A 22,521-nucleotide genomic window follows, 5' to 3' on the forward strand; every position below is an offset into this window, starting at 1 on the left:
ACCAGTTTTTCATTGCTCATTAATGGCACACTGACAGGTTATTTTCAATCCTTAATTGGGATAAGGTAAGGTTCTGTGTGTTCCTACTACATGCCACATCTTTTTCCGGTGATGATTTGTTGTTGGTTCGAAAAGCAAACATTTGAAATTGTCCTACTCTTATATTGTTAGCCATTATTGCAAAATTTCTGGAAGGTATGAATATACACTGAAAAATTTGTATTGGGAATAAGATTTGAATTGCTTGTTCTGTTCGTGCTACTAGTATGTTATATATATAAATTGAGCCTTCGTATATAGTAAAATACAACAATAAAAATTTTTGATTATGGAAAAGCGTTAGGGACCGGATATAGTATAATACAATAGCAAAATTCTATGATTTGGTACAAATACTAAATTTAAATATGACAATCAGATTCCATAATTTTTGGAGATTAATTTGAGTTGATATATCAAAATTGTGCATGCAATATGTGAGAGCTATGATATTCAATATCATACAAACTATAATAGACGAGATTTTGTATGATTCTGACAACTGTACTATACAGTAATTCTGTTGTTAGGTTTAGTGCTCGGATTAAGGCTCCGAGAATTAAAGCTATGCTATGAAGAGAAGGAATAATGGGACCTGGCCTTATCTTGGAACACTAGTATCTCGTTGCAGTGCTTGCATGGATGACTATCTTCCGCCTCGATACAGAATGTAATTGCCAAATTGGATAGTTAGAAATGGTGATCCATAGCCATGGCTTGTAGGCTGGTATTATTCCACAGAAAATTTTCAACAGCTTGGAAATTATGATGATGAATTTTCTCTGAGGCTTGAAACAGGGGAACTCATCTACTTTCTTGGAAACAAAGTGTACCAATCTAAGTTAAATGTTCTTTTGCTCCTTTAATTCAATCCAATATAAGATTTGTGGTAGGTGGTGGTGCTAGCATCTCTATTACTGAAGATTCATGGGTGTAAGTATTTGTTTCCTATAAAGATTGCTCCACATATTGGCTATCCCTACCGCTAAAAGTCAGTCGATCGATGATCGAGTTGCGTGGGAAACATTGGCAATCTTGCAGAACGAAAGCCCAAGGAGATGTTCAAGTATTCTTTGCAAAGTATCCTATCTGAAATCATTATGTCAGTTGGGTCCAGAGACAAGGCTTACCACCAGCATTGCTCTATTTTGGTGGAAGTTAGTCGAAATCAATCAATGGCGTTATATAAAATCTTGGTTTAAGGAAAAAATGCTCATAAACTCAAGCCTGTATTTTGTTGCTAAAATACAAAGATCAAATCCTTAAAAAAATAAAGTGGTGGAGCTAATATCCTCATCTCAGTGGAACCACCTTGAAAAACTTTCTCATACGAAGGTCTTCTTTTTTTGCTTTTTTTCTACCTTTCTGAAAAGCTTGTATGAAGGGTATTAAGAATAGCCTTTAATGGTCCTCCTCCAAATGGTTGGCAACTTGGCATGGCTTTCAGCCTTCCATCCACCAAATTTCGGGTGGTGGTTTGTCACTTGGAGGACCGTGGCCCCAAGCACCCAAGCAAGTAGAGATTTTTTTTTTTTTCCTCACAGGGACCTGCACTCCGCGTGCACATTATTGTACTTAACATCAATCTCACAGAGCTTGACTTCTTGCAAAGGCCAACATGGAAGTGAGCTCAACCTATTAAATTTCTAGATCGCAAAGCTTGGGTCAACCAATTCGATCAGCGCACCTAACTGGAAGTTTGAAACTACAATAACAAAAAGATTGAGCAATAGCTATTATTGACCAAATTTAAAAAAAAAAACAACAATAGCTATACCCTGATATCTCCTCTCGTTGGTGCTGTAGTATGACAGATGGATATGGACATCATTTATTTGCTAGGATGAAGAAGACCAAAACCTCCGGATCAAGGAACAGAAAATAAAAATTTCAATCTAACCCCACTAGAAAACTATACCATAAGCATCAGCTTGTACCAAGGTACCCTAGCTAGAAAATTTCATCTTTTGATAATAATATCATGATGCATAACTACAAGAGTGTTTTATGAATGGAGCTTGAGTCAGGATCCTCTGCGATGCACATTTTGCTCCACAAAGAGCAGTACACTACCATATCATCCATCTCGAAGATATACAACTCTCCTTTCTCCAAAGTTGTACTTTTTATGGTGCAAAACATGCTCTGTGGAGGATCCAAATCCATGGAGGTTTAAGGTTGTTTGCATACAATAGGAGCCACTAGTAACATTAATTATATATATATACGCACACATATATTTTCTAGGAAGTTCTTAAACTGCTCTATTATAGTGCTATTTGCATAGCAATCAGACATTACCAAGTTGAATCTTGTATTGCATATTTCTAAGTATCTGAACTTAAATAATTATAATACTGATAGGTACGTCTCCCTTGATCTCCCTCTGGGTAAAAAAAAAAAAAAGAAAAAAATTTGCTGGAAGGTCAATGTAGATCAATTCTTAACAGCATCAGCATGAGAATGAGATGATAAGGTCTGATAAAACTTCATAACCACAGCAATCACTGGATGTAGAAAAGATGCATCGATTCGAGTTGGGTGACTTCGCTATCTAACTCTGGTTCCCCAGGAAGATGCTTTAGAAAGAAGAGAGACGCTACAAAAGTCACCCTGCTTGCGACTAAAAGTCTAAAACGGTCCTTTTTCTTTCCTGCCAATTTGGTAGGAAGTCACTGTCCCTCTCGCCTCTGCCTATCGTCCCACATTCCATTTGACAAGTCTAGATCATGGCCATTTCTCTCTCATTCAGTCCCTTAATTTCATGCTAAAACTCCAGCAGAGTTTGACACGTGTTGTGCTTGTGCCAAAAGTTGGCTAGGAAGGGATGAACCCCACCTATGAATAGGGAGCACGAATGGTTGAATATTAGCTACATGACATGTCCCATGGCCATGCCCCGGAGACTAGGTGGTAGACTGCAGAAAATGAAAGCAGGGGGGATCCATAGCATTCAACATAAGAAAACAATGTGTGCAAAGTTTTGGCCAGATTAGAAGACTTTCATGCTATGCACATACATATGGTCCTTGCATTCTGATCTTGTCATTAATGACTTTGTCACCTGTTATTATTAGAGATAACACCAACGCCTTGTTCTTGAAAAAGAAATATTAGCAAACTATTTATTACCTTAGTTAACATTTTTCTCATGTTAACATGTTTGCAAATGTCATTATTAAGAATCGGTGTGGTTTTGATATTAACAAGATACAATGTATTCGAAAATTGACTAATATGTGAAAAGCAAGAGAGAGAGAATAACGTTGGATTCATCTACTTTGAAATTTGATTATCTAGTCATGCTTTAATACCTTTGATAGGAACTTATTATTACGGACCCTTGCACTTGATAAGGTGAAACATGCATAGGTCCATGTATTGTAATATCCTTTTTGCTACCAAAATATGATATGCCCAATCTAATTTAGTTTTAAATTTTTATTTGTACAGTACATCACCAAACAGAATTGAACTTTCTTTTATTTTTCCCTCTTAAGAAATGATATGTGTGTATTGATTTGGAAATGATATGTGTGCGTTCTTTTTCATTTGTTTGTGATTTTCCCCCGTTAGCTTATTCCTCGAATTTTGCTATATTATTGCCATGAAAATCATATGGATCGATGATTTCATATCAGAGTCGATCAACAATGACATCATGAATACTATTCTATGATTGTTCAGTTCTTCAATAACATTTTATTGTGCCACTTACACTGCCATTCCTAACCTAATTACTATGGGGATCAGAGAGAGAGAGAGAATCACCATTGCATAAGCAACAATGACACACTGATTTTTGTGTTCAGAGAAGAATAGAAATTAGGAGAACCATCACAATCATAGGAGGCCCCACCGGGGAAAAAAATCTTGAGACATGCAAGAGATGCTGATCTAAATTTGAAAAATCTAGTGATATAAATCCAATGTAAGACAGAAGCACTTTATTTAGGTAAATCTATTTTCAACTGGCAATACCCATGTTAATCAGGATGTAGAAATGGATCCCACTTGTTATTTATTCTTGGTTGGATTTTACCAGACATTACCCTTTTGGACAGCTACCCACTTTGTCTCCTCTTCCCTTTAGATGATTGACAAAGAATAGTGCTTGTAGTAAAAGATAAATTTAAGTATTTTGGATCTAAAATTACAAAGGAAAAGTTTTGAGAGATCCTTTCAGAATCCCCTATTTAGGAGCCGGGCAACATCTATAACATATTGTTGCTCGTAAATGAAGTCAGGTAGCTTGAATCATGAGCTGATTGCAGGGTTTAATTTCATTAACTATCTAGCCTTTCCTTTATCTATCCGACTGCGACACAAATCTATCCGATCTCTACAGCTTTCTAAATTCGAAACCTACACGAATTTATCGCATGTACAAGAAGGGGCGAGAAGATGCAATGTTTTGATTCTTTGATACATTATGCGGACACCAAGTTAGTTAATTTAACCTAATAAGAAACTACCATCATCATGGTTATAACGCATACTTGTATACATGCATGCATACACATATATGTATATATATATATATGTATATATATGTATATAGAGTATAGACACATGTATGCATAGGTACATATGTATTTAGACGAATCTAAGCCCTGGTGCCTCTAACTGAAGCCCAGCCCGACCCATTCTCCCTTCCTCGAAGCTCTTCGTGGCTTTCTATTTTCGATCGCGTTTAAAAATTATCCGGTGCACCGCCATTCACTTTCATTCGTCATTTTTTTCCCCTTCTTTTCTCCTGTTTAATTCGTCGTCCGAACTAGGTCGTCGCCGGCGACGAAAAAGGAAAGAGGCGTTAGAACAAAAGGTATAAACAAATAAAAGATAATCGAGAGAAAATAAAGAAACAGCGCGACGTTAAAAAGCCCGCTTCGCTCCGCGCGCGGATCTCTCTTTGCTCCTCTGAGCAGTAAAAAGAGTTAGTTGCATACTTGCATATATTTATGGAAGCCGCTTTCGTATTTGGATCGCCGGAAGAAATCAAGAAGGTAGCGTCTTGATTCTCTCGTTCTCTCTCTCTTACTCTCTCACCAGATCTAGGGTTCGGAATTGCTGGATTCGCTGCTGAGATTTGGTTTCAGTTCGAGTTCTGGAGCTCTTCTTGATTCCTCTTCGCGGTCCAGCTGATTCGATCTCGATATCTCCTGGAATGAGGTTGGTTTGTTCTTTGCATCTGGTCTCTGCTGCAATTTTTTGATTTCTTTTTTGCGATTTTTTTTGTGATCTTTTCCTCCTTTTTATGCTGGCTTTGGATTGTATTCGCCTATTCGGTGCTTGTTTTGGGGTGGGGGGCTGGGGGATTCGATCTGACGGTCGGGGGTGTGTCTGTGGTCCAGATCGCGGGAGTGAGGCGAATCTTGGAGTGGAGATGGGGGAGAGCAGGCTGGGGACTGTCGGCGCGCTGAGCCTGTCGGTGGTGTCATCGGTGTCGATTGTGATCTGCAACAAGGCGCTCATCAGCACCCTCGGGTTCACATTCGGTGAGAAAGTGAAAGTTGAGCCAATGAGAGTATAGTTTGTTTAGGATTGCTTTTGAGGAATTTAATGTATTAATTGCATTGATTAGTTGGTTCTTATTTGTCGATATTGATGTCTTCTCTATGCTTCGATCTTTGTTGTCTTTGGAGGCTTTATCGTTGCATTTTGTCGCTACTGGTTGGGATTGGCTGACAGTATGTATTACAGGATTTTCGTCGTTTGTTGTCAACTTTTGTCAGCCAAAACGGTCGAGTTTTAAAGTTGCAACTGATATGTTGGGTAGCATGCTGACAATGATATTAATTTGATGGGATTTGTTTTAATTTTCCTTAGAATATCATACTAGTCTCTAATCAAAACTCATGCTGAAATATGGTTGTTCCTACCTTCTAATCAAAGAAGCTATTAAAAGTAGAACATAGACAGTATTATAGTAATTCCAATCTTGGAAGTAAGGATGACTATATATGGTTTTAGCTTATTTTCTAGCTGCTTTGACCTCTGCTTGGACTCCCTATGCCATTTTAAAACTATTACCAACATAAAAGCAGTCATTTCCCTTGCATTTGATCCTGTTCATGCTCCCGAACTAAGGTCTGAACTTTCGAGATAAATTCTGACAAAAATTCAGAAAGAGTGTTGTTTTATAGATAGGAAATCATACAGTTACTAGTTTTTGGTAGAAGATGTTCAAGGAAAATATTGTCTTATCATGTGAGGTGAGGCCAATGACAAGGCCCCCATTTTGCTTTTTGCTTGTTTGATAACCCATCTGCTTCATTTTGTAAAGAGTTTGGAATGAACACATAATCATGAACAATCACACTTTCGGAGTCTGAAATAGTATCAGCAAGGTGGAGAGTGAGTTCTCCATAGTAGATCTTGGAGATTGTTCCGGAGTTGATGTTTCTTGCTTTGAATTTTCATTTTTATTCTTGAAGCTACCCAAGCCTCTGTATGACTAAAAGCTCTTATAAGGTTCTGTTAAACTTAGTTAACAATGGATGGTGCTCAATCATTTGTATGTGTATCATAGAACACAATCTGATATGATTCCCTAATCCTATTGTTTGACATATAGAGCATTCGTATGAAACCTGTCATTGGATCCTCTCTAGATTTTTTTGTATGGATAGAATTGAACAAAAAAGGCTAAAAGGGGAAATAAGGGTATCCAGGATTCTGGGACTTGTCAGATTAGTTGGTCACTTGGTGCCAAGAAGGAAAGAGGACCAAACTAAAGCATTTCTTGGGTATTCTAGGTTTAATAGTGAAATACCTGTGGTGTTCACTGGAGACTTTAGATTCTGGTTTTCTTGACATGTTGAATGCTTTGATGCTGGGGATATTTCATAGCATTCCTTGATGCTTGATTTGGCATTGTCAAATTAGTTTTAAAGCAAGACAGTAATTACATGCTAGAAACCATAAGGAGCATTTAAAAATGCCCAAGATCTATGAAGGCAAATACAGACCTTCACAGAATTTGTCTTTATTATTTGATGTCATGGCATAATGAGCACAAAACCAAAGCATACTGTAAAAAGTTTACATCAGACAAGAATTGTTTCATTCAAGTGACCTTTTTTCAGTATATAATCTAATTCTCCCCTAGGGGCAAACCCTTTTGAACCAAAGTGGTCAAATCACTAGCAAAGTGGTCCTCCCAAGTGTGTTTCATAGAGATTGCCAGCCCATGCTTGCAAACCAGTTTCAGTTTAATGATCTGCCATATGGATTGGAGGAGGTTCACTGCTGATGAAATTCTGAAAAATTGTTGATATATTATGGTGGCAGACCTAGTTATGTATGAGTTGTTCCCAATAATGGGGGCAATTATGCAAGTAGAAACTCAAATCTTTTAGTTTTATGTTAGTTCAAGATAAACCTTAAATCCAATGACTTAAATTCTTAAACACTGGGAATGCTGGTCCCACATCCCAAAGGAAAAAAGTAGTGGAGGATTGACATTTGGTTGGTTCACAAAAGATGTCAAGCCATAAATGGATCCATATTTGATATTCATGAATATTAGGGCATCCCCTTGCTTCAAATCAACATTATTGTTGGCTGTAAATAGGAATGCTTGGTGAATTAGGATTTGTAGAGCCAGCCCCAAATAGTTGGGGCAAGGCTAGATGGTTATGGGTATCAATATTATAAATAGCTACCATGACTGCTGCAGCTATGATTTGCCTTAAAAGTCTGTTCTGTTACCAACGAAGTATTACCCTATCTGCAAAACATGTCAGTTGGAGATGCATTGGATGCATCTCTTGGACTAAATTATGCCATTTATGCTTTTACATTCAAAACATTATTCTGAGCCATAACAATTATAACTGCCTGGTATATTTGATTACTTTTATGTGCTTACTTTCCATCAATGGTTTGCAGCTACTACTTTGACAAGCTGGCATCTTCTGGTCACATTTTGTTCCCTTCACGTGGCACTATGGATGAAATTATTTGAACACAAACCTTTTGATCCAAGGGCAGTAATGGGCTTTGGAATACTTAATGGAATCTCTATTGGGTTATTGAACTTAAGCCTGGGTTTCAACTCTGTTGGTTTCTATCAGGTGCTTCTTTCTCTTGTTCAGCTTTTATATTGTAATAATGCTTGTAAAAACATCTTGCCCTTAAACATGTCATCCTTTTTTTAATCTAGAATCTTATGCTGAATTTATAAGCTTTACATGTCAATCAGATGATAATCTCGTCATCAAAATTCAAAAGATTGATTGAAAACTTATTTTTATTTCTAGTCTTAGTTCTGCACAAAGTCAAGCATAATTTGATTACGCTTCATTTTTAAATTTTGTTATTGATTTTTTCTTTTTTGTCTCTAAGCAATAGGTAGAAACGTGCGACCACCATCATTTGAACCCTAGACCGGCTCAAGGGCTTACCCTTAGGAGAGTAGTGCCAACTAGCTTAGCTAAAAATTGTTGGCATCACGAATTCAATATTTCAACTGTTTAATCTTATTGCTTATTCATGGAAAAAAGACTGAATTTTCTTCATTACTTTGTATTTTTGAATTTGAATCCATTTAAAAATAACATGGATGGAGTTTGTGAGGAAGCATATAGAGAATCTTGGAATATCATCAGAGGTGGCCCTAGATAAAAATACTTGATACATGAGGTTCCTTAAGGTTGATCCAATAGTTGGGAGGTTGGATGATTATGATTATAGAAACTTTATATTTTTGCATAGGCTATAATGTTTATGCATTTACTATGGTATCATGGATGCTTTTTGAGGTAGATGTTTTCTTGATTTATTTTTAGTTTGTGTAAAAATCTATTATGACCTCTAATATGATTATATTGTTAAAATTATCAATGTCCTGCATAATGTTGTAAACACATGAAAGCAGTCTACCTTCAAACTGCAATACAAATTTTAGTTGGTTGACTTTAATGTTTTTCTTGCATACTCCTTATACTCCAGATGACAAAGCTAGCAATAATTCCTTGCACTGTGCTATTGGAGACTCTTTTCTTCAGGAAGAGATTCAGGTCAGTTTTTACTGCATTGTTGACACGAAAATTGTTAATCGGTTTGTTCGAATTTTCTTTGAATTGAAACAAGCTTATTATATATGAAACACCGTTCATTTCCAACATAGCCAAAAGCCAAAGATCATTTTTGATATGAACCTTTGTGAAATATTTGCTCTAGGATAGAAATATTCTCAAGTTAAACTGTTGTCCCTCAAACAAAGATTCAAAGATGTGCTTATCCTGATTAGAGCATTGCTTTTATGAATTGAAGATGTAGGGATGGCAATGGGTCAAGTCATGTCGGCATCAAGCCAAATTAGCTTTACATGTGAAAACGTAAAGGCTTAAACTGGGCATATTTTACCTGGTAGGTTGTTGTTTCTCGACCCCTCTCACTTGCAGGTTGCCTTGTTGACCAGCATTTGCCTAATCAATTGGTCACCAACTATATTATTATCAAGATAATGCAATATATAAAATAAATAAAATTATACACTGATATTAACTCTGATAATATTTCCACACTGAGTAAGGTTTCAGTCCCAGTTTGGGTTTTGTTTCACTAATCAAATTCTTACTTCAAATTATTTATTTCCTTGATCATTCATATATGCTGACTAGTATGTCCATAAGCACGCCTATGTTATTAGCTGTCATATCTTGTCAGGTCTTCGTTAGGCTTGTGTTGAATAGATATCTTCTCTGTTACATGGTATTTAGTTGCATCTTCACTAGCACTCTGATGGTGCAATAGTGTTTGCTTATATGCCTGCCTGCCCATGTGTTTATCTAGTGTTTGGCCATGTCATAGTAAACATGCCGTTAAAACTATTTAGAAACTTTCCTCTAGTATGATCCTCCAAGTCATTTCAAACTTCACTCCACTGCTATTGCCTTACGAACACCAACCTTGCATGTGGCATGTTGGTGATATTAGTCCTCGTTGAGTTGCTTACAGTGTTTAATTTATATGCCTTCTCTTTATTTGGTGACTGAAGTTTTGTGATTCATATCTTGTTGCTTATTGTTTCAGTCGGACTATCCAGCTTTCACTCACCGTCCTTCTATTTGGTGTTGGCATTGCTACTGTGACAGACCTACAACTCAATATTCTGGGATCTGTTTTATCTCTACTTGCAGTTTTTACAACATGCATTGCACAAATTGTATCCTTCATCAACAACCTTCAATAGAGCTCATGTATTTTGTTTCTCTATCATGATAGACTGCAGTAGACACAACTGTTTCACTGGGGGAAAACCAATGAATTTTACATTAGAAGAATCTTCTTGAAACAAATGTCTTGCCTATTATAGACGTTGGAACATCAATGTGCTTCTTCTTTCTCTTAAACTATGTATATAGCTGCTGAAATATGTTTTCTCTAGAAGGCAACAGACATTACACTGTTGAATTTAAGTTTGTGGTCACCAGCTAATATCTCTTGCACCTCTCCAGCTATAGAGACTCGATTTTGATTGTAAGATACTGCATCACTTTTAAGTGGTTCTAATAGAATAAAATGGCCATTCCAAAGGCTCAAGCAAAATTTGACTTTACAATTCCAACAACTATACTGTGATTCTATTATTTTAGAGGGCCTTTGAATGTCTTTGATGGTTCACTTGCTTATGCTTAGATGCTTTCCTCCAATTAGGTAATCATGAGAAGTCACATTGCTTACATTAGGAAACTAGCAGTGCAAGTATGTTTTAGCTGGACCAGTAGGTGAGGTTTACCTTGCTTGGTGGTGATTGAATGATAACTTATCTCAGATATTCTGCTTCAGTCCAGAATAAGCATACACTAATGTTGTAAATTCTTAGTAGTTGGTCATGAAGAAATTGCAATATAATCTTGTAGTAATGGAACTCTAATACTGAAACAAGCTGATCCATCTAGTCATCTAGTGTCTCGGCCTTGTATATTTTTGCATCTAAAAACGTCAATATCTTTATCAATTTTTGTTTTAGATCTTAACCAGTTCATGTCAGATGACAAACACTATTCAGAAGAGATTCAAGGTCTCTTCAACTCAACTCTTATATCAATCTAGCCCCTATCAAGCGTTGACCCTATTCATGATTGGTCCATTTCTTGATGGGCTCCTGACCAACCAGAATGTTTTTGCTTTCAATTACACACCTCTAGTTCTGGTAAGTGACTGCCTGTTAATATTTTGCTTTTTTTAAATTCTGTTACTAAGATTTCTTGTAACTGTTTTAAATTTGTTGCAGGTTTTCATTGTACTGTCATGCCTGATATCTGTCTCTGTCAACTTCAGCACATTTCTTGTTATTGGAAAGACATCTCCTGTGACTTATCAAGTCTTGGGTCATCTGAAAACTTGTCTTATATTGGCATTTGGTTATGTTTTACTTCATGATCCATTTAGCTGGAGAAATATACTTGGAATTCTAATCGCAGTAGTTGGGATGATCCTGTATTCTTACTTCTGCTTGGTTGAGAACCAGCAAAAGGCTACAGAAGCATCCACTCAGTTACCACAGGTACCACTTATTTTTATATTTTTTATTGATATTGATGCATTGACTAGAGAAGAAGAAACTTACGAGCTGATTAAATGTAGTCTAAGATTGAGATAGGTAACAAGATTCATCTTGGAGACATTATCCTTTTAAAAAGTTTTCTGCACATATAACTCCGTGCTGCCATCTATATTGAACAAGAGGATATTTACTGTGTCTACCAAGCCCCTTGAACACCAGGAGAAGAATAAAGATGCAAGAGTGAAAAAAGGGCGGAGAATAAGGGAGTCCAGTACTTTTGGTATCTTTCAAGAAAGTATCATTTCAGTCCTTGGGTTTGTAGAGAGGATGATCTTGCAAAGTCTTGACAATTTTTTGTTTAGAATCTTTAAGGTTGAAAGTTTTTTGACGAGAACGAAGTTTATTTTGAACCTTCTTTAGTCATGTTTTTCTGGCATTTATATCTACAATAGCAAAAATTTCCAGTTATGCTTTCTTGTTATGATCCAGTGCTTTCTCTTTCAAATTTGGCACAATTATATGACTGCTGCTCACTTATTCTTTCTGTTTTTGGAGTTATTATATACGGAAAAAGGGTATTTAGTTTGTCTATTGCTCTTTCTAATGCGACAGACGCGAGTCTGCCAGACGGACATCTTTTGTTATTTTAATGTAAAAAAACAAGGCTCTTACAGATATCCCATGAAAGAAATCATGTAGAAGGCAGCGTTGTCCACTTTCCATTGTAACTTGTATCTGTAACACAGTTTAATTCTCTCTCTCTCTCTCTCTCTCACACACACACACACACACACACACACACACACAGAGAGAGAGAGAGAGAGAGAGAGAGAGAGAGAGAGAGAGACCTCCCAAAAGTAGTTTATTTGTCAGAAGAAAAAAAAATCAGATGCAAATCAAACACACTCATAGTTTTCACACACGTACTCCCACACAGAGAGAAAGAGAGACAGGGAGAGAGAAGCAAGAGAAGGGAACGTCCTGACTATTGATCAAAAGAAAAAAAATAAATCGGTATAGATCACCCCCACACATACTTCCTCATTTTCATCTCACTTGCCCCACATTCTCTTTGAATAGAATTTATTGTTCCTGATGGTGATTCACGAATAGTCGTATCAATCTGCTCTTTTTTCTTGCCTATTCTTTGGCAAATGATGCCAGGTGAAGGAAACTGAGTCTGATCCTCTACTCGACGTGGAAAATGGAGCCAGTGTTGCTGATGGTGGAGTAGTCCTCAAAGCCCCAGTATGGAGCTCAAACAAAGATTTGGAAGCATGAACTCTTTGATCATGCCTGCAAGTTATTTTTTTATTGAAGGACATGATGCTGAAGGTGGTTGGAGGAAGGATCTTTGTCTATTGCACAATGAATTAGAAGTCTTGAGAACTTGGTAGAGCTGGATGGCATATCTTTTCTTCCTGTAGAATTTTTTTGTTATTTTGTGAATTAGTTATGCGGAGTATTGATTCTTGTTTGAGGTATATGTTGTTATGGTCGACTTATATCCAAATTTGCCCTTGCACAAATATAAACAGCCTCTTGATGGAAGCCTCATATGTTCTTTATTTGAAAACCGAGTTTTTTAATATTTGAACCCTAATCATTTGTAATGTACGGAAGGGAGCACATCATTCAAGCATGCGTTATATATCCAAAAATACGTGATCTCTGAATTAGAGTAATGTTTTGTATTTCAAAGGTCTTCACTAAATTTGTGAAATGTTGACCTCTTCTCCCTTGGGTAATGCTCGCTTGTGTCTCTTGTTGTCATGCATGTATTCCTAATAATAATGTATTTTAGATCATGGTCATAAGTTCGCTGTGCTCAGGAGGATCAAAGTGTCAAATCTCAGGAGATTTTAGGATAACCGGTCGAATAACATAAACAAGAAATGCAAAATTATTTTGTCCTTCTATAGTTTTATATATTTGATTATTTAAAGAAGCTTAGAGGTGGCGGCAAGAAGACCAATGACGCCAGCCTCTGGCTACCTGTTAGAGATGTAAGAGTTACCTCCATGAGTTATCTTCCAAAGAAAGCATGACTTGAAAATACTTCCTGTAGATCAACGAAAAGTGCACCTACAAAGAGCTTCGAATTGAGCTTGTGGAGTTTCAATTGTGAATCACTTGTGGAATAATATAGGTTTTCTGATGGAGAATACTTTAAATTGTGTGATGTTAAATCTTTTCTCCTACATGCTTTTTCCGCCAAACAAATAAATGGATCTACTCTCGGTAAAAGTGAACGAGCAATACTTTTTTTGATACAAAAGAGTAACATAGACAAGTGCCATGTCAAGCTAATCCTACCGAAAAATTTATGGTGTCTATAAGACCTAATAAAAGAAGAATTTATATGGGCAGTGTATAAGTAATAAACATCAAAACCAGGATACCATATTGGTACCTGAATTAGTGTCTTGCGCATGCAATTCACATGGTGGAATATATGAGATTTATAAAATTTTAATGATAGAAATATTTAGAAGAGTAAGAAGGCTGTCATTTTTCTACTGGTGATAAGATAAAGATTATAGGTGTTACACGTTGCACTTACATTTCTTTAATTTTCTGATTTTGTTGGGGGAAAAATGGACCACCCATAAATTAAAGCACCCAAATCAGAAGGCTGCCAAGCTCAGAAGGCCGAGCACAGAAGGCTGCCGAGCTCAAAAGGCTGCCGAGCTCCGAAGGCCGAGATCAGAAGGCTGCCGAGCTCAGAAGGCCGAGACCAGAAGGCTGCCGAGCACAGAAGGCCGAGCTCCGAAGGTCGAGCACAGAAGGCTGCCGAGCTCAAAATGCTGCCGAGCTCAGAAGGCCGAGACCAGAAGGCTACCGAGCTTAAAAGGCTGCCGAGCTCTGAAGGCCGAGTACAGAAGGCTGCCGAGCTCAGAAGACCGAGCACAGAAGGCTGCCGAGCTCAGAAGACCGAGCACAGAAGGCCGAGCTCCGAAGGCCGAGACTAGAAGGCTGCCAAGCACAGAAGGCCGAGACCAGAAGGCTGCCGAGCACGGAAGGCCGAGCTCAGAAGGCCGAGACCGGAAGGCTGCCGAGCTCAGAAGGCCGAGCATATAAGGCCGAGCTCAGAAGGCCGAGACCAGAAGGCTGCCGAGCACGGAAGGCCGAGACCAGAAGGCTGCCGAGCACAGAAGGCTGCCGAGACTAGAAGGCCGAGCACAGCAGGCCGAGACCAGAAAGCTGCCGAGCTCAGAAGGTCGAGCACAGAAGGCCGAGACCAGAAGGCTGCCGAGCACAGAAGGCTGCCGAGCTCAGAAGGCCGAGCACAGAAGGCCGAGCTGACCTCAGAAGGCCGACTTCGTCGTCTATATGCTGCGGCCATGCCCTGCAGCAGCCTCACCGCACCATGCTTCACTTGCCGGCCACGCCATGACATATCAATCAGGGACCATACCCTGCTACGACTGTCAACGCCTCACCATTCCCAAGCATGTACTGCACTGGGCGCTACAAGCAAGCTCCGACTACACGCCATCTCCTCCCATGATGGGAACGGGCCATCCACGGCAACTCATTACTTCACACGCCCACGTCCAATCGTGATGGTAACCCATTAATTCGCCCAGTCATATCACAGGTAACCCTACCACTCTCCTTATAAAAAAGGGGGCTTCTTCTTCCCAAGGAAGGGCTGGGGACTTTTACTTACAGTCCATCTCCTTCTCCAAAATTAAGCCCCCCTCTGACTTAAGCATCGGAGGGCCGGCGCCGGAAACCCCGGCTACCGGCATTTTGCAGGTCTCCTGGAGGACGCCGCCCGCCGACGGACCGCCGCCCGCCAGTGTTCGCCGGAGCTCCTCCTCCTCAGCCGACGGCCGCCCCCGGGTCCAAATTCCAGCAACAGATTTCAATAAGTAGATTTTAATTGCATTACAGTTTTATTGAAGGCATTGTCAGTTATATCCTTTCAATTAGAAAATTATAGCCAGAAAGAATATCTTGAATGCAGAGAAAGTTTGATCATGAAAGCTTCTCTTGTTGCAGAAGTAGAGGGAGGCAAACAAAACTACCAGCTGCTAAGTTCACCAACTCTATAAGAATGCCTTGAAATTCGTGTCTTTCTGCCGCACGATCAGCTCTAGGTTCACCTAAGCCGCCCAGCTACGTCGCCAATTGAACACGAATCGTAAAGCAATCGCAGCGAATGAAACTAGTTGGACGGCTAAGATGGCCCTCCCGGCGTAACGATTGCCTATAAATAGTCGCTCACCCTCCCTCGGCTCGTTAGCTCCCAAAACCAAAACCCTAGAGGAAAGGCGAGCGGCGAACAAGCCTTCCGGATCTAAGGTTAGGGTTTTGAGAGGAGCAAACGTTCGGCGGCGATGGTAAGAACCCTAACCCTAGTTACCCTCGCCTTTTCTCCACCTTCTACCCTCCTTGGATCTGATTCCGTTGGTTTGTTCTGCAGACCTTCAAGCGTAGGAATGGCGGCCGCAACAAGCACGGCCGCGGGCATGTCAAATTCATCCGCTGCTCCAACTGTGGGAAATGCTGCCCCAAGGTCAGATCTTGTTCCCTTTTCTCGATTCTATTTCGATTGTTCTAAACCCTATATTGCTCGATCCTTGGTGATTTGGAAAGAAGGTTTAATTTTGATGCTGATCTTAATCTCTTATGCGTTCTTTTTAACTTTAAAACTGAAAAAGGATCATCTTTTTTTGTTTGATCTCTAGAAGGACCCAGATAATTTATACCTTGTTTTGTTTTAGACTATAAGGTTGTTGGAACCCTAGGTCTGATTCTTTGTGTTATGTGAAAGGATAAGGCCATCAAGAGGTTTCTTGTGAGGAACATTGTGGAGCAAGCTGCAGTGAGAGATGTGCAAGAGGCCTGTGTTTATGATGGTATTTTTTTTCCTTCTTTGTTGAACTTTTGGTTGTTATCCTCGTAATTTTAATTGTTCTTTTAGTTTCTGATGAAAATTTTGTTTTTTCTACTAGGGTATACTCTTCCGAAGCTCTATGCGAAGATGCAGTACTGCGTTTCCTGTGCAATCCACTCTCATGTGGTCAGAGTCAGGTCTCGCGAGGCCAGGAGGAACCGTGAGCCTCCCCAGCGCTTCAGACGCAGGGTACTCTTTCTATATCTTGAAGTCTTTTAGTCTGGGAGTATTTTATCGTTTGGCTGCTAATGGTTAGCGTTTGATATAGCTCATTGGTTTCTGAGGAGTATCATCTCTCGTTGCAATTAAGAAATGCATTAATTTTTGATGGAGGAGCTATTTCGAATCGAAATGCCCACGTTAGCTTTAGTTTTAGTGATGAATGGCACACTTTATAGCTCATCTAGATCTGAAGTTACATTGAAGAGTTTATTGGTTCTGCGACTTCTGTTGGTTTTTGTTTTACTTGAAATCTTAGTTTGCATTACATGCTTCTCCAACCCTCATCTGCTACAAACCATACTTGTATGTTTTGGTTGTAGTTCATTTTTTTGGTAAATAGCAGCTTTTAGGTTTTTGAAAGTAAAAACTTGAGTTCACATGTCAAATCTTTCAAAATTCCATGATAGCTAGGGAGCATTTTGATATGACTACGCCCACTCCATCTGAAATTATATACGTGATTTGTATATTTGTTTGTTTTTCCACATTGATGAATATGTATTTGCAAATTTGATTGCTTTCAAGCAGAGTTTATGCAGTATTTCCTTTTAGGTGCCAAATAATTTTAGAACCCCGCTTTTGAAAGGCGTTGCATTCATTGGGAAGTCTTTTTACAATGGATGCGTCAACAAAAGCGTAAAGTAACGCAGTTTTAGTGGTGCAATGCAGGACGTCAAACTTGACAGCTAATTTTTTCAGTTGTTGAGGTCCTGCTTGCATTCATTTATTTCTGTTGCTAGAATTCACTTTTTTTAAAAGTAGTCTTTTGCTATGTTCCTTTTAGTTTATGGAATTTGATAGCAAGCATGATGTTGTGGTCTTAAGCATCATGGAATTATCTTTGCTAGAAGGATCTGATTGTCTTTGCAGTCCTGAATGTTGTTCCAATTTTCAGTCCGGCTGCTACATACCACGACAGTTAACCCCATTTTCTAACATTTGTATGCCCGGGCATTATTGTAAACTGTTAACAGTAGCTTCTAAAATGTGTTATCTTGGCTGGGGACTATATTAGTTTCTAATGATGTGGGACTGGATGTCTGCCCCACTGGTTGCTATATATACCTCTGGGATGAACTGGTCCCTAATATGCAATCACCATCGCTTCACTTTGTCAGCTAATGCAGTTTGAATTTTAGCTGATCATTAAGGATGGGAGATTAAATTCATAGCAACTCTGATGGCCAAGTACTGCCTGGTTCTCCTAATTAAACCATTCGTGAGGGGGACATGATTAGTTTTAGCCTCTGCTTGCTAGTATAATACTTTTAGTGTACCAAATTCAGATCATTTCAGCTCTAGAAATCCTAGTATAAATGCCTTCTTGCAACTCCACAAATATTTTTATATAGTTCCTGTGCTTTTCTTACTCTTGTGCAGTTCACATTTGATATGTACACATGAAGTGAAATGAATAATAGAGAAATGGGAAGAGTCTATATATTATTATGTAATAAGATTTGAGCTTAATAATTGAAATGAAAAATATATAAGGAAGTCTATGAAAAGGAAAAAGCTTTGCAGCACCACTCCCACTCCCCAGTCACACCACCAGCACATGGTGATTGGTGGGCCGATACATGGGACTTGTCTGTCATCCATGTGACCCTCTGCTTACAGCACCAGTCCATCAACTGCCCTGGTGGACTGATATTGTGAGTGGAAAATGGAATGGTGCTGGGGAGCAGCACTCCTATGGAAATGGATGAATTGGATAGGATTTGACTAGTTAAGATAGACATAGTGGATAATTCTGAGAGATAATGCGAATAAATGAAAAATTCGAATTAATGGTATAGTTGTGAATATTTTGCTCCGGATTGTGATCTGTCAAAGATCGACATGTAGGAGGCTCTAAAGAAATGTGTTTTTTTTTTCAATTCAAAACTACCTATACTGATAATTGTTGTGGTAAAACTTTGTCCATGAACCAGATGATTTTCATCCAAGAGTAATTTTGGCAGACTGAAATAATTAAATATGCTCAGTTTGAAATATTTTAGGTAATTGGATAGTTGTAAACTTTAAGGTAACTTTTGATGCATTGATGGTTACTTTTGTGAGCTTTTAAAGTTTTTTTTTCTCTCCATGAGACAGCATGAGTGGACTGTCCTGGCATTATTCTTATGTTGACATTAGGGCAGATCAGGGCAGTTCTTACATGATGATCATTCTAAACATGATCCTCGAATTAGCAGTTGATAAAGATTTGTATATGTATGTTATTCTTCAGGATGATATGGCTAGGCCTGGGCAAGGCCCTCGTCCTGCTGGAGCTGCTAATTTGGGCCGCCCATGATGCTTTGAAGTGCTCAGCCATCAAAAGACTGTTCTCTTTAGTTGATTCCTCTGGCATCTTAAACAATCTCTTCTGAGTAAGAGGTTGTGGACTTAATGTAGAAATTAGGAATTACTTCAAGTTTGATATGCTTTATGTGATTCGTATTTTCTTTTTTGATCAAATTTTAAGCATCGGTGTTATCGGTGACTTTGTTTGGATGCTATATGTTATATGACTTTGTCTTGAGCCTCATCCAATTCTCATTAATAACCTGTAGTACAGGACCTGTCTTCAAATGGGTGCCGGATTTTCTGTAGGATGTGTCATCCTTCTCAATTTGGTTAATTTGGTGTACCGGTGTTCTTTTTTAGTTGTTTATCATTATGGTTCGAGTTGAAATTGCTTTTAATTAGTGTTTGGATCAAACTACGGGTTTTAACGGCACAGCTGTTTAGTGATCGACTGTTAAATTGTATGAAGTTCATTCTTGGCTTCTAAAAAACTAAGGCGACGTGATTCGGTAATGACATTATAGTAGGATGGAGTTCTTAACAGCTCAATAAACCCTGAAGGGCCCTTATAAATTATAACCAACCTCTTCCAGCTCATCTTTAGAGGCTAATGGTATGGTGGATTGGCTGTGATGGGGAAGGAATATAAATTGCGCTCTAGGTCTCAATGGTTGGGCTGACATGCTGTTGCTTGGTATATTTTTTTATCAGATGAGGAAGATGCATTTAGACTTGCACTTTTTTAACCTTCTTGAAGTCTTGTTCAAATCAGATTAGAAGGTAAAAGATCACGACTTCATTGTCCTGTTCGAACCAAATTAGAAGGCGACTCCACAAACTACTACAAAGAAGTCAGCTATGGTGCTTGCATGTGTGACTCTTGGAAAACCAATCTTGTTCCATTGGGGGCCAGATAATATCCATCATTATCCGATTTTGGTATTAGAATCGGAATATATTTAGATATAGATAGAAATTGAAGTATCGGACTAAAATCTGTATCCATATTTATCAAAAAAAATAAATATGAATATGGATAGATAATTAAACTGACCATATTAGAATATCTGATTTATTTATAACTTTATTTAATTTTATTTAGTACTCAACATTTTTTTAAAAAATATATAATTATATTGAAAGGCTATTAATTTGAAAAACCCTTCCTCAAGTTTAAGTGCTCGATAAATCCAGAAGGTTTCTGATAATTTGTATGACCAACAGCTTCCAGCTCAACTTTAGAAGCTAAACTGTAACGTGGATTGGCCTGGAAGGATTAGAAATTCTCTCCAAGTTTGGGTATATTTTTAGACTAGCAGATGACTCCACTTTTTTGTTTTAGGTTCTGCTGTCCTGTTCAAATCAGAAAAAAACAAGTCCATTATGTTGCAGGCATGAGGGAAGCCAATCCCCCCCTCCCCTATGGTTGGTGTAGAACTCTCGATTGCGTGGTAGTTCTACGAAGATCTACACCCCGTTGTTGGTTCTCAGGAAGGGGTTCCCCGGACCCCTCAGGAAGGTACAAGGATTTCCGACTTCTGGCTGTGATTTATTTAAGGTCAAAAGGTCCATGATTCTTGTGGTAACATTCTTTGTAGTGCTGTCCGCGAGCCATCAATTATGGTGTACAGAAGTACTCTCTCTATTCAGGATATTAAATGAGAGAAGTATACGAGGAGTCGCCAAATATTCCTGCTGGTTAAACCCTTCTGGTTGAGGCCGAATGACTGAACCACAACCCATCTACCCTCTTTTCCTTGCCGGGAAGGACTGGGATGAAATTTATGACTGTCGTACAAGAGGAAAGTTCATTCAGTTTACCTAGCTTGAAGACTATCGATAATTGAACTGCTTCTAAAGCCATTGGCTATCAGCACATCAACAATTCTTACTGCACTGGGAAGTGGATTACTTGTCATTCTTCAGCTCTTGGAATGTCACAAACTATATCGGCTACAATGGCTGGACACAAAATCTGATTTTTTGCAGTCAATCAGAGGGAAGGACGGGATGACCAATTCTCGTTTCTTTTGTCTCTCTGATATCTAGAACTTAGAGGGTGATTCCAAGGATCAAATTGTCCTACTCAATATAATGTAATGGCAAGAACAACATTGGAGACAAGCGTAGGGCAGGGCATGGTGACTGGGATGGCAGCAGCGAAAGGTTAGCGGTATCGGAGTAGGTGGGAGGCAAGAGAGGATGCAAGAAATAGAGGAAGATTGGGTTAAAATTCTATCAAATTTATGGATTAGGCCAGTACAATCAGTAGAGAATGCAGAGATGATTGAGCGAATTTATGAATTAGGCCAGTACAATAAGTAAAATTATATTGAGCTAGATATGTATTTATAAATATCTGAAAATAGCTTCGGACTGAGCTGGCTCGAATCCTACAGAAAAGTTGAGATCTTTTGGTAAGCCTGAATTAGCTAGGTATCCTGCAAAAGGTTATCCTTTCTTTCTCTTGGTAAGTGCATTTTCGTGCGCACGAAATATCTCCATGCTGTGTGGTACGTGTATTTTATTTGCGCCTCCAACAATTTTCCACTGTGTGCATTTCAACCGGAGAGTAGGATTACTTTCCTTGCGGTTCCCATCGTTACGTTGGTAGCAAAAGACATGGCAAGGTTGGCGTGGGTTTCTTAAGGCTTAGAATTCAGTTCTCCATCAACAACAAAAAAAAATAAAAATAGAGAACAGACCAGAAACTTGTGAACAATTAAATATTTAAAATAATTAAATATATAAACATATGCACATATGCCATTGTATACAAAACGTTAGCCTTAAATGAGACCTGGACTAGCTTTGAGGAGGTTGGTGGTTCAGCATGGTCGAGGCATGATTTGCTTGGTTTCTTGTGGTCGTCCCTTGATTCAAGAGTGCTTTTGTTACAGCTTGGCTTTATTAGAAACGGGTGAGGAGGTGGTTTGCCGGCAATGCATGGACTGCTCCCACTCTGTTGCCTGCTTGTCTTCATGCTTTTTATATCCAAAACAGAAAGAAAGGTAAGAAAGAAAAGAAAAGATACAAGTGACAAAGTCAATCGAGTAAAACAAAGTAGTTACTAATTCATTAATATAGCTTTGTGAACAACATAGGAAAAAGGAATAAGGTTGAGAGGACAAATATTGTTGAAGTGCTTTTGTGCATGTCGTTGCTGGATCCGACATATGATTCGATTGTTAATTTTGTAAAATCAAATTGGAGAATATAAGATTGCATGAAAAAATAGCAGTTAATCAGGTTGCCTTGTTTTGATTGCTACAGCTTCATTTTATGGGAGTGGAGAGGAAGGGGGTTGAATTCTCGAATAGGTTGAGATCTATCTTCAGCACAGCAATATATAACTCATCAAAACTTAACTTGTTTCAGAGATTTGATTTAGGTAAAAGAATGTTGAATTCCAAAATATAGGCAATGTAGAACAACATCATTGACTAGATGGTTGGTAAAGGTTTTTATTTACCACTCAATGGTAGGATAGAAGCCAATAAATATAACTAATACGTGCTATTTTATAGTTGCTTCAACTCCTTGA

At 38.5% G+C, this 22,521-nt stretch overlaps 2 protein-coding genes and 1 non-coding gene across 6 annotated transcripts; all 3 read left to right on the top strand.

Annotated features, from left to right (window-relative positions):
- The first annotated feature begins 4,689 nt into the window (after positions 1 to 4,689).
- On the top strand, positions 4,690 to 13,210 carry LOC103713422 (UDP-xylose transporter 3). 4 transcript variants are annotated; one of them, XM_008800346.4, is made up of 9 exons: positions 4,698 to 5,045; positions 5,139 to 5,211; positions 5,394 to 5,537; positions 7,933 to 8,117; positions 8,995 to 9,062; positions 10,081 to 10,213; positions 11,042 to 11,203; positions 11,285 to 11,557; positions 12,722 to 13,210. In XM_008800346.4, exons 3-9 carry the CDS (start codon positions 5,426 to 5,428, stop codon positions 12,836 to 12,838), a joined length of 1,050 nt encoding a protein of 349 aa, XP_008798568.1. In that variant the 5' UTR covers positions 4,698 to 5,045; positions 5,139 to 5,211; positions 5,394 to 5,425; the 3' UTR covers positions 12,839 to 13,210. The 4 variants fall into 4 exon arrangements, with proteins under 4 accessions (XP_026662898.2, XP_008798568.1, XP_008798567.1 ...); XM_008800345.4 differs by having other exon boundaries at positions 4,698 to 4,975; positions 5,092 to 5,211; XM_026807097.2 differs by lacking the exon at positions 12,722 to 13,210 and adding an exon at positions 11,644 to 12,038 and having other exon boundaries at positions 4,690 to 5,211.
- A 2,555-nt stretch (positions 13,211 to 15,765) lies between these two features.
- Positions 15,766 to 19,320, top strand: LOC103713423 (40S ribosomal protein S26-like). The gene is made up of 5 exons (XM_008800349.4): positions 15,766 to 15,906; positions 15,990 to 16,082; positions 16,341 to 16,425; positions 16,522 to 16,652; positions 18,919 to 19,320. Exons 1-5 carry the CDS (start codon positions 15,904 to 15,906, stop codon positions 18,982 to 18,984), a joined length of 378 nt encoding a protein of 125 aa, XP_008798571.1. The 5' UTR covers positions 15,766 to 15,903; the 3' UTR covers positions 18,985 to 19,320.
- On the top strand, positions 17,747 to 17,848 carry LOC113463125. The gene has a single exon (XR_003386851.2). It is a non-coding gene; the product is annotated as a small nucleolar RNA snoR99 (small nucleolar RNA).
- Positions 19,321 to 22,521: the final 3,201 nt, after the last annotated feature.

The sequence above is a fragment of the Phoenix dactylifera genome, chromosome 3, assembly GCF_009389715.1.
Source record: "Phoenix dactylifera cultivar Barhee BC4 chromosome 3, palm_55x_up_171113_PBpolish2nd_filt_p, whole genome shotgun sequence".
Taxonomy (NCBI): Eukaryota; Viridiplantae; Streptophyta; class Magnoliopsida; order Arecales; family Arecaceae; genus Phoenix; species Phoenix dactylifera.